General features: G+C 57.2%; 1 protein-coding gene across 7 annotated transcripts in view; it reads right to left on the reverse strand.

Moving 5' to 3' along the window:
• Positions 1-10,736: 10,736 nt before the first annotated feature.
• Positions 10,737-16,803, reverse strand: part of RALGAPB (Ral GTPase activating protein non-catalytic subunit beta) — a 118,487-nt gene continuing 112,420 nt past the window's right edge. For all 7 annotated transcript variants that reach the window (XM_075900745.2, XM_089769807.1, XM_089769806.1 and 4 more), the window contains one exon: positions 10,737-15,235. In XM_075900745.2, the coding sequence (XP_075756860.2) occupies positions 15,042-15,235 (194 nt within the window). In that variant the 3' untranslated portion in view covers positions 10,737-15,041. The remainder of the gene's footprint in view (positions 15,236-16,803) is intronic.

The following is a 16,803-nucleotide window of genomic DNA, read 5'->3' on the forward strand; positions in this document are numbered from 1 at the left end:
GGAACGGGCGGGGGGGAGGGCTGCGGTGAGCGGCCGTGCTCCACGAGGAGCTTCCGGGGCAACACCTGGGAGCGGAGCCGTTACCCGCCCGCAGGGGGATTCCCAGGGGCAGGCGTGTTTCGCGTCCCCAGCCCTCGGCGGTGCCCCGGGGAGCCTGAGCTCCCCGTCTGTGGGGTGGACGAGGGGACTCAGCGCGGCAGCCCGCTCCCGAGAGTGCAGACGGCAACTCGGCCGCCACGTCGCGCCCCGGGAACAGCCGCGCTCAGCGTGGCCGCAGGGACGATGCCCGGCGCCAGGGGCTCCACGGCAGGGCCTACCCACAGTCCGCCCAGCGGGTCTCCACGGAGCAAGCGCCTTTGTCTGAGGCCCATTCGAGCCTTCAGTCCCTGCTAGTGGCGGGGGTGGCCGCCTGCGCTCGCCCAGTGACTTACACGGAAAGGCCACCGCGCCCCTGGTGCGTCTCCGCCTGGCGCTGGGCTGCGGCACGACCCACTCAGCACCCTGCAGCATTTGGTTGGGTTGAGTGAGCGCTAGTCCCCTCCTACATGGCCCCCCCTTTACAGGCGTGGGCCTGTCCCGCTGCGTGTTGCAGCCCCCGACGAGCCCAGCTCCCGTCTGGGCTAGATGCAGCGTTGCAGCCGGACCAGTGAAGGGGGCCAGGCAGCCACACGTGGCCCGCGCCACGGGCCCGGTCACGCCGGCGGGGCAGGGCCCAGAGCACCCAGGGCTCCCACAGCCCGAGCGAGGCTGCGGAAAGGGGGACGCGCCCGCGGAGTCACAAGGTGACAGGCTGCCGCTGGCCCTGTGGCCCCGCTCGCCAACGCACACAATGGAGGAGTCTGCTGCCCCGGCCTGTTGCAAGCAGCTGTAGCCCGGGCCCAAGGAGGAGTCCTGCAGCGGGCACGTCTCACGTCTGCACCTGGCCAGCCCCGCACAGGAGTCAGCCCCCAGGAAGCACGACGTCCAGCAGGATAGCAGAGACATGGGGGCGCTTGGGGCCTTGCTGGGGACCGGATGAAAACTGCAGCTCCGGGCGCTGGGGTGCAAAGTCTGGAGCGATCTGGAACTGGAGGGGCCCGTCCAGCTGGCAGCGAGGGGGGGAAGCTGCTGACTTGCTGCTTGCCAGCCGCCCGCAGCTGTGCCTGGAATTGCTGGTTGCTGCCGTTACTGCACTAAGGCAGGGAGATTTTCGCCGATCGTGCTGGCGATAGCGGCTCCCGGGGGCGGAGCCGGCGCCCTGAGGGAAGTGGAGAGCCGGCTGCTGGGGGAAGGAGGGCGGCCGAGCACGGCCAATGGACGAACACCGAGGCTTGCAACCCCAGTGTGGCTAACCGCAGGGCCAGAGGGCTCGCACCACACCAAGGGTTCACAGGATAGCGCAGGGCTGGAGGCACCGGGGCTACTGCAGCTGGGTGAAGGCCCGAGAGAGCACGGTCGTGCCTATTGACAGCATGGCAAGCCACATGCAAGCCGGGCCCCGGGCGTCTTCTATGGGTTGGGGGCTGGACTGACCTGCCGCGAAGCAGGCCTGCTGGTCCCGGTTCGTAGGGTCTGGGCCCACCGACGGCGCTGGAGAGTCGCAGCAGGTCACCAGTGCGGTGGCTTTGTTACGGATTCAGTACAGGCAGTCCCCGGGTTACGTACAAGATAGGGACTGTAGGTTTGTTCTTAAGTTGAATCTGTATGTAAGTCGGAACTGGCGTCCAGATTCAGCCGCTGCTGAAACTGACCAGTGGCTGGACCAACCCAGCAGCACCCCAGCTGCTCTGTTCCAGATGTCCCCAAGTCAGCTGCAGCTGAAACTGACCAGCGGCTGATTCCAGGCAGCCCGGGGCAGAGCAACTCTGCCTCTGGCTTCCTGTAGTCAGCCGCTGGTCAGTTTCAGCAGCGGCTGACTTGGGGACGCTTGGGGCAGAGCAGCTGGGGTGCTGCCGGGTTGGTCCAGTAGCGCCGAGGAGCGGCGCTGTGGGATCAACCCGGCAGCGCTCCAGCTGCTTTACCCCAGGCGTCTGCGAGAAAAGCCTGGTCTGCTGGGGGGGGGACGCACTAGCTGCACCCCCCCCCGCCAGCAGACGAGGGAGACACGGGTGGCGGGACTGCCCAGATGCGCCGCGGTCCCGCCGCCCGCATCCTCCGCGGCTTTGCTCCGCGTCTCCCTGGTCGGGGGCCCCCCCCAGCAGACCAGGGAGATGCGGAGCCGCTTTTCTCGGCCCGGAGGACGCGGGCGGCAGGACCGCAGCGCGTCTGGGTGGTCCTGCCGCCTGCGTCTTCCGGGGCGAGAAAAGCCCCGTTCGTAAGTACGGATCTGACATAAGTCGGATCCGCGTAACTCGGGGACTGCCTGTAATATGCACCACGAGCCTCCCCGTGGCAAGGCCCACGCAAGGCCCACTGCTGTGCCCAGCCACTGCCCAGGAACTCGCCAGCAACACGTAACAGGATGGAAAGAAGCGGGAGCGAGCGAGGGCCCTGCTGGTGATCACGCCAATGCCGCAGGTTTCAATCAGCTCAGATCGCTTGTGCTGGAGGAGCACTGGGCGCTGTTACACGGTTCCCACTTGTCAACGCAAGCGGAACTTAGTGTAACTATTTCATAATCTGAAAATAAAACCCCGGCCGTCCACGAGCGCTGAAGCCCCTAGGACGCTGAGTGCCATGGGAAAGGCAAACCTCCGCTATGCTAACAAGCATATTAGCTGATGAAAACAGCACTTACAATAATCACAATATTTCTTTATTTGCATGTAAAGATGATATAATAAAAGATAATTAGCAGCATGTGAAGCAGTTCTACAACTCAATTTTCTCAGTTTAGATAATTAATTATCTTAGTAAAATGCATCATTATGGCTAATTTTAGCAAATCTAGCAGCTGCAAGGTCATAGTGGGACCCATTTCAATGTGTAATTGGAAGAAACATGCAAGGGAGTCAGATCTGTCACTAGATAGCTGTGAATCACAGCGGCACCCGCATCAAGCACTGGAAGAGGCAGAAAATGCCCAGAATCATTTCATCCCGCCGCCGAGCGAGCGCCCACCACGCACGGCCGCCGGGGGGCAGCTCCTTCCCCAGCCTCTTGCTGGGACACAAAGGGAAGCTTTTCCTTTCGTGTCCCAGGCTCAGTCGGTCCCGGGCTGCCAAAGGCCTAAGAGCCAGGAGTCCTGGGTTTGAAGCCCTCAGAAGCCTGGGCCTGGTGTCCAGCCCCTCTGCCCCTGATCTCGCCTGTAACTAGGGTTACCAGGTAGCTTCAGAAAAAATACCGGACACACTTGATGGGGGAGTGGTGTGGACGGGACTGGCCGGGAAGGGGGCGAGGACGGGAAGCAGGGCTGGGCGGAGGAGATTGGGGGGGCGGCCAGCAGGAAGCAGGACTGGTCGGGGAGGGGGAAGGGGAGTGGGGCTGGCTGGGGGGGGGGGCGAGAAGTGGGCAGCAGGACTGACCCGGGCACGTGCAGATCTCTGGGCCTCGGCTGCCCTGCGCATGGTCCCAGTGAAACATGAGGAGTCCGGCTACGGCTCCACAATGCACTTGAGCAGCGCTTAGGAGCACGGACAGGGCTTCGCCTCCTCCCCAAGGCGTCGCTCCTACCACAGACGCACCCCCCCAGCCACTCCCCCGCCCCTGCCAGGCTTCCGTCGGGCGCCCAGCCGGAAAACCAGAAAATACTGGATATTGCACAAGTCTGGTATTTTCTGAATTTTTTTACTGGACAGAGGGCCCAAAAACCGGACTGTCCAGTTGAATAGCAGACACCTGGCAACCCCGCCTGTAACAGGAGACCGCCGGACACCTGGCAACCCCGCCTGTAACAGGAGACCGCCGGACACTGGCAACCCCGCCTGTAACAGGAGACCGCCGGACACCTGGCAACCCCGCCTGTAACAGGAGACCGCCGGACACCTGGCAACCCCGCCTGTAACAGGAGACCGGACACCTGGCAACCCCGCCTGTAACAGGAGACCGCCGGACACCTGGCAACCCCGCCTGTAACAGGAGACCGGACACCTGGCAACCCCGCCTGTAACAGGAGACCGCCGGACACTGGCAACCCTGCCTGTAACACGAGACCACTGAGCACTAGTGTGGTGCGGGTTGGGTGAGTAATGCCACCCGTCCAGGCAGGGGCACCCCGCACATCCCAGTACACAGGTGGTGTCTCACTTTGCCAGATGCAGAGAAGCTGAAGTGTCCTGCAGCTGACTGGGGCTGAGCAGCAGGGAGGGATAGCTCAGTGGTTTTAGCACTGGCTTGCTAAACCCAGGGTTGTGAGTTCAATCCTTGAGGAGACCACTTAGGAATCTGGGGCAAATCTGTCAGGGATGGTACTTAATCCTGCTGTAGGCGCAGGGGACTGGAGTCAATGACCCTGCAAGGTCCCTTCCAGCTCTAGGAGATGGTGTATCTCCATGTAGATATTTTCTCCCACTCAGTCATTTGTTTGCTGAGGAGCCACATACTGGGTCCAGCCGAGCCCTGGCCGGGAGGGGCCAGGGAGCGAGGGGCCGGGTCCAGCTGGGAAGCGAGGTGCCGGGAGGGGCCGGGGAGGAGGGGTCGTTCTGCCTCACACCAAGGTGGTGCCAGGCCAGCACGTGCAATTTCCCAGGGAGACGCTCCTGGCGTCAGGTGCCTCGCGCTGCCCCCATGGAAATGCAGCTAAGCTGGCAGCTCTGAGACATCCCAGTTTGCACGTGCTCGGTAGAGCCCAGCAGCTACATTCTGTCTGCACGGAGCATGCTCCATTGCCCCAGAGGGCCGGGTGCCATCCCCACGGGGTGACCCCCCAGGGTTGCCAGATGGTTCCAACAAAGACACCGGACACACTGGCCCTTCCGTCCTGATCCACGTTCCATCGGATTTAGAACAAACTCGACAGTTCTATTGGCTCATTTCCATGTTCTCACTCTGCTCTCTCAAAGGCTATTAGCCAGGGGATAAAATGGTGTCCTTGGCCTCCGTCTGTCAGAGGCTGGAGAGGGATGGCAGGAGACAAATCGCTTGATCATTGTCTTCAGTCCACCCCCTCTGGGGCACCTGGTGCTGGCCACTGTCGGCAGACAGGATACTGGGCTAGATGGACCTTTGGTCTGACCCAGTCTGGCCGTTCTTATGTCCCCCCCACAGAAAGCTCCAATACTAGATGGTCCGGTTTCGAAGCGGAGACCTGGCGACCCTACCCCCTAGGCTCTGTCCTGAGGCTGCAAGGGCTGCGCTCCCCTGCACTGCTACCGTCCTGCCAGTGCTCGGAGCGCCACGCACGGAGCCATGCCTGCGGGGGCTGAGCATGGCAGTAGCAGGGACTGAATCAAGCGGCCTTTGCCCCCGTCCAGGGCATCTCACTGGGCCCTGGCCCACGCACGAGAGGCCGGGGTGATTATAGCCTGGGGGGAGGGGGGGAAGATTAGCAGGTTTAGTGCCTGGGCCAGGTGTACAATGGTATGGCCCAGCAGCAGGGCGTGCGGTGCTGCGGGCCCCAGTGCTTCGTAGCTCAGTCTGATCTGGCAGTGACAAGGAGCAGCGGCCGGCGTGGCTGGTGCCTGGAGAAGACTGGCTCCACCCCGGGGACTCAGGCAGCGTGGCCAGGCCCCCGAAACCTGCTAGGCTCCACAACCCTGCACGTGGGGAGAGCTAGAACCTAAGACTGGGACCCTCCACAGGCAGCACACTGAGCGGGGAGCAGAGGCCACAGCGTGGGAGTCACAGGCCCGTGGCACCACTGCCAGCGTGGCCCAGGAGCGGGACGCGGTGAGCCGCTCGCATGAAACGCAAAGCCACCGCGGGATTTGAACAAGACATTACAATGTCGATTTATGCCCATAGATACCCCACTCCTACCCAGGACAGCTGCCGCTGCCAGCCCGGGAGAAGTAAGCGTCAGGGACGGGGGGGTGCAAGTGGGAAACGTTTGTGTCCGAATGTTTTCAGTGCTGTCCCCATGGAAAACATGCTGATTGGTAAGGAAAACGCAACCCCTGTATGAAATGCGTCATGTCGCACAGGCAGGCTGGGGGGCCCCGGCAGCTCTCGCAGGAAAATGGCAAAACAACCCAGGCGCTAGCGCGAGGCGAGTGGCCCTCGATGGCTGCCACCACCACCGAGAATTAGTTCCACGTTATTATTTAGATTGATGGTTGTAGAAAATATTGTTACGTAAAATATCCCACAAGGACAAGAATTTTTTCTTTAGCACGTTTTATTTATGAAAAATTAAGATTGTTTACCCGACTTGGAACTTACCGTATTTTTTCTTGGGTCATCTGAAGAAGTGGGCTGTGCCCACGAAAAGCTCTTGATCCCATCTACATGTTTTGTGAGTCTATAAAGTGCTGCCAGACCATTTGTTGGTGTTTAAGTTTATCCCTACAGACTAACTCGGCTCCCCCCCCCCGCGAAAACCTGTGTAAGTAATTCATAGCTAGTGGTGAGTCATGCAGCCACTCCAAACCCATGCCAACACCACCTTTTTCTCCTGCAGCGAGCACCCCATCCCACCGCATGCCTGGCCACCGGCCGTGTTCTTTGCACAGCTGGTTACTTAGTGAAGAGTTTTATAAATTGTGTTGAAAATGGGCAGCACACAGTTACACAAAGAACAAAACCTCCTTCTTGGCAGACCCACGAGGGCGCAGCCCCCCAGCCGTAGCACAAGGAAAGCCGTCGCAGTTACATGTATCGGATTTTAGCGCTTCCCGTACCACCGGCCAGCTGCAGCCTTTCACACTCTGCATGACAGGCGTGGGAGTCCATGTCCCCACATTTAAAAGAAAACAACCGTGTGAAGCATTTCCCATCGTGAATTTTCTGACTAAAAAATCATCAACAGCATGAAAACACAAACAAAAGCCAGAGCGCGGAGAGGAAGTTCAGACGGCGAGTCCACGATGATTGTTGCTAAGCAACAACTTTCTTGGGTGCCACGTGTTCCTCTCATGTGGTTACTGTTGCTAAGGAGATGACTCCCTTGATATCCACGTGCTCAGCATGTCTAGTCCACATTGCTGCCGGCTCTTGGCTAGGGAAGGTCTGGGATGGAGCACGTGGGCATCAGGGGAAATGAGAGACTATGGAAAAGCAAACAGCGGATTGCAAACCGTGTACGTACACAGGGTTTCTCTGGGTTCCCGTTGTACCGCAGGGACTAGGAGGGCCAGAGAATCGCCTGCCTAGGGGCTCCCTCCTCATGGTCTGGGACCATTACTCCTGTGCCGATTTGGGTGGTGCAAGGGAGCGTGTGTGTGTGTGCGTGCATGTTTAGGTGTGCGTGAGCATGTACGTTTACGTGTGTGTACGTGCGTACATAACAAAAAATTCAAAGAGGAGGATGTTGGTGTTTGAGAGTTGTTGTTCTAGAAAGGTCCTGAGAATAGGATGGACACAGGTGGTCCCCAGCGAGGAATTCTATAGGAAGATATGGCCGAAAGAGAACAGACTGCAGAAGGTTATACAGCGGAAGCTACAGCTATTCGGGCATAACTGCAGAATGAACGACAAGAGAAAAGTCAAGACCTTGGTATTCGGCATAATGGATGGTTTGAATAGGAGACGCAGGCCCACAGAGAATGGATAGATGATATAGTAGACTGGCGCGGAGCTAGTCTGCAGAAACTCAGCCACTCTGCACTGGACAGGGAAAGATGGAAGGAAATAGTGAGGGAGGCATTGGAAACCAACGGGCGTTGAGCCCAGGCTTGTTGATGATGATGTATGTTTACGTGTGCATACATGTACATGTGCATGTGTGCCTGTGTGTGCGTGCGCATACGTGTGCGTGGGCATGTGTGCATGCATTTATATGTGTATGTGCATGTGAGTGTGTGCACATGCACGCACACACGTTTGTAAGTGTGAGCCTCTGGCTCTCTATGCAGCCAGGACAGCAGAGGAGACGTGCGTGGCCATCTAGTGAGGGTGGGCGGGGCTGGCCCTGCCCAGACGGGGATGCTACGTGGGGGGAGCAGCTGGCCATGGGTCCAGGGGCCAGGCTGGGACATGGCAGCAGGGGGCTCTCTCCAGAGTCAGAGTCCTTAGCCACTTCCTCAGAGGGCGTTTTCCCTGGGATGCTGCCGGCCAGCCTCTCGCTCCCCAGCGGGTGGGATCCCCAAGGGGCCACGCACCAGAGCACCACATGGTGGGGGCAAGGCTAGGAGAGCAGCAGCCGCTAGCCAGTGAACCCACCGGAGGGAGGCGCCAGTTCACCGGGGTTAGGCCAACACGATTCCTTGCCCTCTTGTGCAGCTGCCTTGTCCGTGCCCTGCCTGGCGCAGGTGGAGGTGGAGATGGAGGCAGCCACCCTGCTCTATGGAACGACACCCCTTGGCCACTGGGCCTCATTCATTTCCTGGCCGGAGCTGGCGTCGCTAATGCTGCTGGACCCCGCGTGGGGCCGTGGCCGGGCTGGTCCCCAGCAGCATCCCCGGTTAGAGTAACGGCACTTTCTGCCTCAGTGGCCACAAGCTGGGGGCGGCAGGCCCCGTCCCAGCTGGGCCGTTGGGCTTGGGACAGCCAGGCGCGCTCGTTTGCACCTGGCCCGATTTCTTCGCCCTTTGTAACATCTGGTGGCAGGACCCTTTCCACGCGATGCCCCAGGCAGCGGAGCCGCTTAGCTTACTGGCTCGGTGACCACCGGCTTTCAGACACAGCAGGTGAAAACCCTGCCAGGCTGCCGTGCTGCGGAGCCGCTCCCTGCCCGCAGGCGCTCAACAGTGGGAGCCACACAGAGAGGCTCGCGCTGGGCAGAACGGTCCAAGCCTGGCGCGACCCTCGGGCCAATTGGCTTTGGCTTACAGGTCAAGGCTGAAACCCTGTGGGCTCTGGGCAAGGCGAGCGAGGCGTCTGTTCCAGGGTTGGCTCAGCGAGCTGCCTTGGGCCTGCCCATTTCACAGGGAGCAGGCACCCAGGGGGCATCGCTGCTGAGCTCGGCTCGGCGTCTGTTTCAGGGTCGGAGACTCTGGCTGGCACCCGCCAAACCAGAGCCCCAGCTGCTGCCTTCCCAGGCACCGGTGCCACTCACAGCACTCAACATGGAGACTGGTTTGCTGATGCGAGGGGGCCCCCCAGCTGGCGACCGGCAGCAGCTCTGCTGTCGTCTCATGCGCTGGTCTCAACTCCATACCCCAGCCCAGCCCCCCACGTGCATGGACAGAGCCAGTGTTGTGACTGGGCACTTACCGGCTTCCCGTAGGGGCCAGATTCCTCTCGGGGCTGGTGGGCAGAACACGGTCACGTTCTAGGAACTTGTGGCTTTAGGGCCCCGGGAGAAGTGAGGGCGTTTGCGGTTCCCTTGAGTGGCAGAGAAGTCCACTGAGGGGTGCAGAGGTGGCTTGTGGAGTGAGATTGCCAGGCAGTTCTGCATGCCCAGGAGGGATGCTGGACGAGCAGGCTCAGTTCCAGAGGCAGGTGGCCGCTGTGCAGGCACCGGGACTTGGCCTCAGGCTGTCCAGCAGGGCGTGGGTGTGCGGAGCCCTGGTGAGCCAGGTGGATCGCATTCACCACTAGGCATGAGCGCCTCCCTGGAAGTCCACGTTCTGTGCTGCCCAGCTGGCTAAGTGTGCTCCCAACCCCACCAGGGAGGCGTCGTGGCAGGGTGACCATGGGGGTGGGACCAAGCGTGGACGCCGGGGCCTCTGAACACCTTGGCAGGATCAGTCCTGCCGGGAGGGAGGCGCGGCCCTAATGCGGGACAGCCAGGGCCGAGGTGATGTGGAAGCACAGCTCTGGGCAGCACATGGGGGAGCATGCGGCATCGCATGGGTGCAGGGTGCCAGGTGGCTGAGCAGGCAGGAAGGGGCACAGCCGCCATTGTGTGGAGGTTGCAGTGCAGGGCGGGAAAGCAATCTGCCAGGAGCCCGCAGCCACATGCCTACGAAATGCATCGGGAGCCTGGTTTCACCCCAGCCCCGCAGCTGCCAGGGTCTCAGCACAGACCGGTGCCACTAGCAGCCAGCCACCCTGGCAAGGGAACACCGAGGGCCCGGCCGTAACAGTGAGTGGCCCCTATCCAGAGGCTGGAAGTTGAAGCTGGATACATTCGCACTGGAAGGAAGGCGTCATTGTTAATAGGAATTAACTGATGCAACAATTTACCAAGAGCTGTGATGGATTCCTCCTCAGTGGCCATGTTCAAATGAAGACTTGATGTTTCTCCTCATGAGCTGCTCTAGGAATCACTTTTGGGGAAGTTCCCTGGTCAGACCAGATGACTGCAATGGGCCCTTCTAGCCTGGGAATCCACAGGAGAAACGTGCAGCGAGTAGCTCTCTGCCGCCCAGTGGCGAAGGCAGAGCGCTGGCCATACTGCCGTTCTGACAGGAATGCAGGACCTGCAGGGACTTCCCCTGGACTGACTTGAATTGGTTCAAGGAAAAAGGCTTTTTATGTTGTGGCATCATGCCCCAGAGCAAGGCTGGCCCTGTGGTTATGTCAATGGATCTGGAGGTAATTGCAGGCTCTGCCATAGACACCATGTGTCACGGCCTTTCTGAATTGCACCTCCCTGTGTGTAAACGGGTGTGGCGAGGGTTAACTCTGTACCTCCGAGGCACTGCCCTCCTGGACTGTGGCTCGAGGGGTCTTTATTTACTTACATCTCAAAGCCAGGCCTATGCACTGTAACCAGACCAAGTACAGAGTAGCTATTGCTGCACCTCCATTGCTGAAGGCTGACTGGCACATCTCTAAGGCGAGACCGGAACAGGCTGGGTGAACGTGTACTCACACACCGACCACCACACAGGTACTAGATAAGAATTTCTTTAAAATTTATTGGACTAATTGTGTTACATTCAATATTTGATGTGTGTCTTCTGGACAAAGAATTGGCATAAATACATACGAGCCTTTGTGCCTTCCCTAAACAAATCCGAAATAAAGTACTAGAGACAAGGGAACATGGTTCACATCTTCATATTTACACTTTGCCTTTACTTTACAGCTTGGAGCCAGTAATATTTACAGAAAAATACAATAGGAACAAAAAGATCATGTCTTGGCAACATACAGAAGTTCACAGAGAGTGTACATAATATTAATCACATGATACCTGCAATCACATTTCAAACCACTCCTGCTAAAACCCAGTGTGGAAACAGAATACGTTTGGTTCCTTCAAAAGACATCACCCTTAAAGCTGTGATCATTGAATTGCATCTAACTTTTTCTCACCATTAAAAGTCAAATTTAGTTTTGTTATCTGCCTGGGCTAAGCACGCAGAACGCGGCATGAGAGAAATGCACAGCTACCTGTGGTGAGGCCAGTAATCGGATTACTTAGGCTACAAATGACTATCTTTGCTTCCCACAATTTCTCAGAAGACGCTATCCACAAAGAGATCTAATCTGCCCCCATGCACTTGCTGTAAATTTGTAATACCCTTTTAAGTAAGTACTTCTTAAAAAAAGGCTTGATACTCTTTACATGAAAATTAAGGTATGAAAATTGCAACTCTACTACAGAAATGCTAACACGATGTCCGCATGTTACCCTCTCCTGATAGAAGAGGTATTGTCAATTTCAACATTCGGACCCCTCCCCCTGAATGTTTTCAGGATCTAAAAAGGGAGAAGAGGAATATTTAAATGGAAGTTGTATAATGGCTGGAACCCGAATATTACAGTGCTATGCTGGTGCCTGCGACAAGTCTGAACAGAGACGACACACCAGTGAAACAGTCAATATGCTGTCTAGCGAGAAGGAAATGCAAGAAGTAACTGTTAAGAAAACGGTGGGTGAGGAGGGGTCTTCGTTTTCATGTGTGGTAATGGCTGGCGGGGTTAGGTGTGTGGACGAGGAGGTCTGTATTTCTAACCTGTGTGATTAAGCACAACCAAGTCAACTCTCTTATGTGGTCTAATAATTTGGGGTAAGTGCTCAGGGGGAGCTGTGAAATCACTCCCATTTTATAGCAGACTGTCTCCCCATCACTATTTCAGACAAGTCAAAGCCCATTAATGGCCAAGTGGAAACAGTCACATGGTAACATGTTCAACAGCCAACTACAAAAGCAGATTAGGGCTGACAACAGGCCCATTCCCCAGGCCCTGGATAAATGCAGCAGTGACATGGGTACCCTCATGGTGGGTGCCTTCTTGTTCAGTAAAAACGTAGAACTCAGGTCTCGCTTGCACTTAGGCTCAACTAAACCATGAAACGCTCTTCGCCCAAGAGCAGATCTTGAATCTTTCAAAAACTGAAATCTGAAGACTCTTTGAACTTAGCATCACAACAAATGCCCATGCCCCTCTCAATACAGATGTCTTTTCAGGCCCGAATATCTAACAGACAGGTGTCTTTTGCCAGCCATTACGCTGGGTGTGACTGACTTAGCTTTGCCTGTAATTCTCCAGCTTTGGTCAAACATACCTGGTGGTTTGTCTCTTAAGAACAGTTACCGCTAATGTGCGGACAAGCGATGGCTCAGCAGGCTGAGTGGACCATTCCCATTCACGGCTCATGCCGTTCACTCAGTGGACTAAATGTGTTTGGCCACGCTGGTTAGCTCAAAGAAGCAGATGGAGTGTGAGTGTAGAGGCAGGGCCCATGCACTGACTGAGTGCTGGCAAGAGCTCAGGGTGGCCCTCAAGACGCTCTACAGCTCGACCACTGCGCTGCATGCCCACCTGCAGCAAGCCCCGCTACCTGAATCCGGGCAGCGCCTAAGCAAGCCCCAGCAATCAGGCCAGAGTCTGCAGTGCCTCTCCGTCGTCTCGCTTATCACTTGTGATCCACGCGTATCAAAGCCCAGATTCCCAGAGCTGAGTGGCCAGCGTGCTCGCCCCATCAGGAGCACACTCCCCACCCAACCTCCCCCTTTCCTCAGCCCGAAAAGTCCTTTCAGGTGATTTCAATGTATACTTTGTAACAGACCATATGCACGTTGTATGGGCAAAATCTTCTTGTTCCACTGTTGCTGTGTAACAAAACACTTGCCTTACGAAGACTCTTTGAGGTCAGAGCTGTTGCAAAAAGTAACTTTAAAAAACTTCAAAGTTAGAGAAATACCAAAGGTATTGGGATATGCATTCAAAGTCTCTGAAGTCTGCAGGGCCTGTCAACCTCCTGCCATCCACCACCCCTTTCTGCTGATCTGTATCAGAAGAGATCACACTCTCTCTGTGCTCATCAAATGCTCATTTATCACTGCCATGCAAATTAACTGGGGCAAGGGGTGCAGGTGAAGAATCCTGAACTTTATGGAAAAGGGGAATGCATCATTTTGCTGTGGATTTTGGAATTTTCACGACTGTATTTATCAGTCTGACTTCTGCCTCCCAACTTGTTCCTCAGTGTGGGTTTGTGCGCTGCACGACGCAAGCCTGGTATGTGAAGACAGATGCCTGGAAAGAGGAACGTGCGCTACGAGCTCCAGAGGGGAAAAGTACCAGCAAAAGAGCAAAGGAGCCCAGATGAAACCATTCACTCTGCAGAGGCAACCCCCGGCGTGAGTGAAATACGTCTCACTGAATGCTGACGAGGCAGAAATGGGAGGCCAATGGGGCCTGGAGAAAACGTTCGACCCATGCTCATCGAAAGGAGGGAAGAGAAGAGCTTAGAGTCTCCTGAACACTCTTCTTGCTGTAAAAGGCACCTGGCCAGGAGGGCAGGGAATCACTTGCAAACCTAGCGGCCACTGCCGGAGGTGAAGCAGCTGAGCGCACGGGGCCTTTTTCTTTCCTGCTGGATTATGAGCCAGTTGCACAAGGGGCTGGGGCAGCCTTGATCATCTAAGCATGGAGAAGAAAGCTAACACAGCAGGGCCCATTTCACAGTCGAGGAGCAGTCCGGCACCTGCACCAGCGTCAGAGTTACACGGTCTCTGGAGGGCAAGCCCCCAAAGCCCCTTCTCTCCTGCAGTAAAACAAACGTTCTGGAGAACACTCAGGAAATGGCTACTGGGAACAGTCCTTGCTCAGTCGCTCTGGAGGCAGCCATTTTGGATCTGATGGGAACCAAGCAAGCAACTGACCCATTTTCACAGGCTACTGAGTGAGGGGCATCAAACCAACCTGGATTAAAAGTGAGGTCATTTTGCAACAGACCTGGGTGCCTCTTGTTTATACGCACCTGCAAGACAACTTGGTTAGCTAGGAGAACATTCTGGAAAGCAAGGTCATGTCAGGGGGTGTGCCTGGTACGAGTGGGGACGTTCACCAGCCTCGGGCATGCCGAACACCAGCCACAACCCTGGAATTCAGAGAGAGGGGTTTCATGTCCCTTCTTCTCTTTCCTCTCTTACAGGAGGTGAGTGGCCTGGGTTAGAGCCATCTCTTCTGCAGGGTGGAGGACTTGCATTGAACTCCTTACAGTGCACGGCCACTGCTCCGAGGTGGGGTCCCCTCACACCTGCTGGGAAAGAGCAGGTGGCCACCCGTGTGCACTCAGACACCTGGCATTGGGACGCAGGGGCAGGTTTACTTGTGCTCTGTTTTCTAGAGCCCTATGCACGGATGGACGTCCATTCCAGGTCCTCACTGGCGAGACACGGATTTGCTCCTTGCATGAAGGCTGAGTGAAGAGCTGAGTACCCAGGCGGGCCGGGCAGAGTGCCGTGGCTGGCTGCAGGTGGGTGAGCAGGCGAGATACGTCAATCGCTGTTACTGAAGCTGGATTTCATGTCTTGCAAGGAACGGGTCTCAGGGTTACTTCTTGCACTGAAACTTCTGGGGGCAATGAGGATGGAAGCCCCAGCTGAACGACACATGGAACCTGGGTTCTCTGAGCGGGGGAGGCTGCCAAAGCTGTATTCAAGCCTCTCCCCAACAGACTTGCTACGTTTTTTTTTAACATGGGAAAACATCGAAATGGCGAGGGGGTATAACCTCTGCCTCGGGTACCGGCAGCTGTGTTCAAGGACGTGGTCTTGTTAAGATGGTGAAGGTTGAGAGCCGCCTCGTCGGTCCTGACCCCTCCTGCCTGGTTTCCACGAGTCCGTTCTCTCTGCCAATAGACAGGGGGAGATTTTTTGCAGGGTGGTTTGGGTTTTTGGTTGTCTGGCTGTTTCTGTAGCCACCAAACTGTGATCTAATTGTCCTGGAAGAATATCGGTCTAGGGGTTGCAGTTCTTGAGCCCAGCCTCCTGGAAAAGTGAGGTATAAAACTCGGGCTCCAGCTGCTTGTTCCTGTATTTATGGACAATGTCCGCGATCTTCTGTTTCCGGCGGACATGCGGAGGGTTGTAGGAATCGCTCTCTAGCCTCTTTCTCCGGCAAATATTGATTACTGTTTGTCTCACTAAGAAACCTGAAAGAGAAACAAGTGGTTTGAACAAACTCAGCCCCCTTCTCCGCTTTTCCCAGCAAGGGCTCTGCTCCCTGTGCCCAGTGCCCTGCGGAAGCAACCCTCTTAAAATCACAAATTCCCATAACCAGGAGGCCCCATTATTTGAAAAGCAAATTTGCAATGATGTGCTGTAGTGGGGGCCAGTTGGGTCCTTGTTTGGCTGACACAGGGACTGCATGAAGGGCCACATCTGCCATGCCTGGACTGGCCAGAAGAGAGAGCAGCTAGTGAACTGAGGCCTGGTCCACACTGCACCCTGGATGGAGGCTCCAGTCGACACCAAGAGAAGCCAGTGTTGACGGGAGAGCAGCCCCCGCCGACCTCCCCACGTGCAAGACACCCAGGCGAGCGTGTCGACTTCAGCTGCACTATTTGCGTGGCCGAAGTAGGTCGACAGGGCTGGCAAATGCAGACAAGGCCTCGGTCTCAGCCACCCCTAGTGTGCTCACCCGCCTCTGCAGCACTGGGGCGGGGACTGCGACGCAGCGCAGCGCTCGCACCCGGCAGTGCAGAGAGGGAGGGACTAGAACGTGTCAAGCCGGATTCTGTTAGGCCAGGTTCTCTGAACCATCGGACCCCAGAGACACACGGAGGTGGCAAGCGCCCCCGTAGGGGGAGAAGTGGACTAACCATGCTCCCGGCAGCCCCCACCAGGGAGGGGCATGCTGCGGGTGCTTTCCTAACCCTACCCCTCGATGGCCCAGCGCCCACAGGGCCTGCTGCCACCTGGCACACATTCGAGCGGCGCCAGCGGGTTCTAAGCCGAGCAGAGGATCTGAGAGCCAGAGCTGGCTCCATAAAGATGCTTCATGCTGCAGCAGCAAGTGGGGACTCCCCAGAGCACTGAGCCTGTTCCAGTTCGAAGGACTGGCCTGCACAGGCCTGCTCGGCGTCAGCTACTTCCCAGTGCAAGTCTGCGCGGGTTCCTCCTCTGAGAAGTGGGCACTGCCACGGGAGCTCAGGGTTGCCACATACCATCAGGTGCTACAGGACCCCAGTTACACTCACTGACGGACAAGAGGGTCGCACAGGTATCGCCACTGGCCAACTTTAGCCTCACTAGGGATCTGAGCACGTCAGACCCAACAAAGCGAGGGCCCCAGGTTACTGGTTCCCGACTAGAACTGGGCTTTAACGGGGGTCTGAACACAGTCTGTGGCGTGGAATCCCCCAACTCATATTAGCGCGGATCGCTGGGGCCACGGAGCCCTCTGGGAACACTGGGAAGCCAAGGGGAGGTACAAGGCAGCATTCCCTGGACGCTCAGGGGAGAGGACTCGGTAACGTCTGACGCCCACTGGACGAGGCAGGATGAGCAGTGCGACCAGCGCGCAGCATGGGAGCATTCACGGTGCACCCGCAGCTGGCTACGCTTTGGTCTCAGGAGAGGCCTACAGAGCTCCCAGGCCAGGCTGAAGAGACGGGCGAGCAGGGCTCAAGAGGACACTTGAGTACCCGGCTCAGAGTTTGGGCTCCGAGGCCCAGAGAGGGAGGTGGGCGTTCTTCTGACCCAGCTGGTTTTGGAGCAC

This window comes from Pelodiscus sinensis, chromosome 17, assembly GCF_052426305.1.
Source record: "Pelodiscus sinensis isolate ZL-2025 chromosome 17, ASM5242630v1, whole genome shotgun sequence".
Lineage (NCBI taxonomy): Eukaryota > Metazoa > Chordata > Testudines > Trionychidae > Pelodiscus > Pelodiscus sinensis.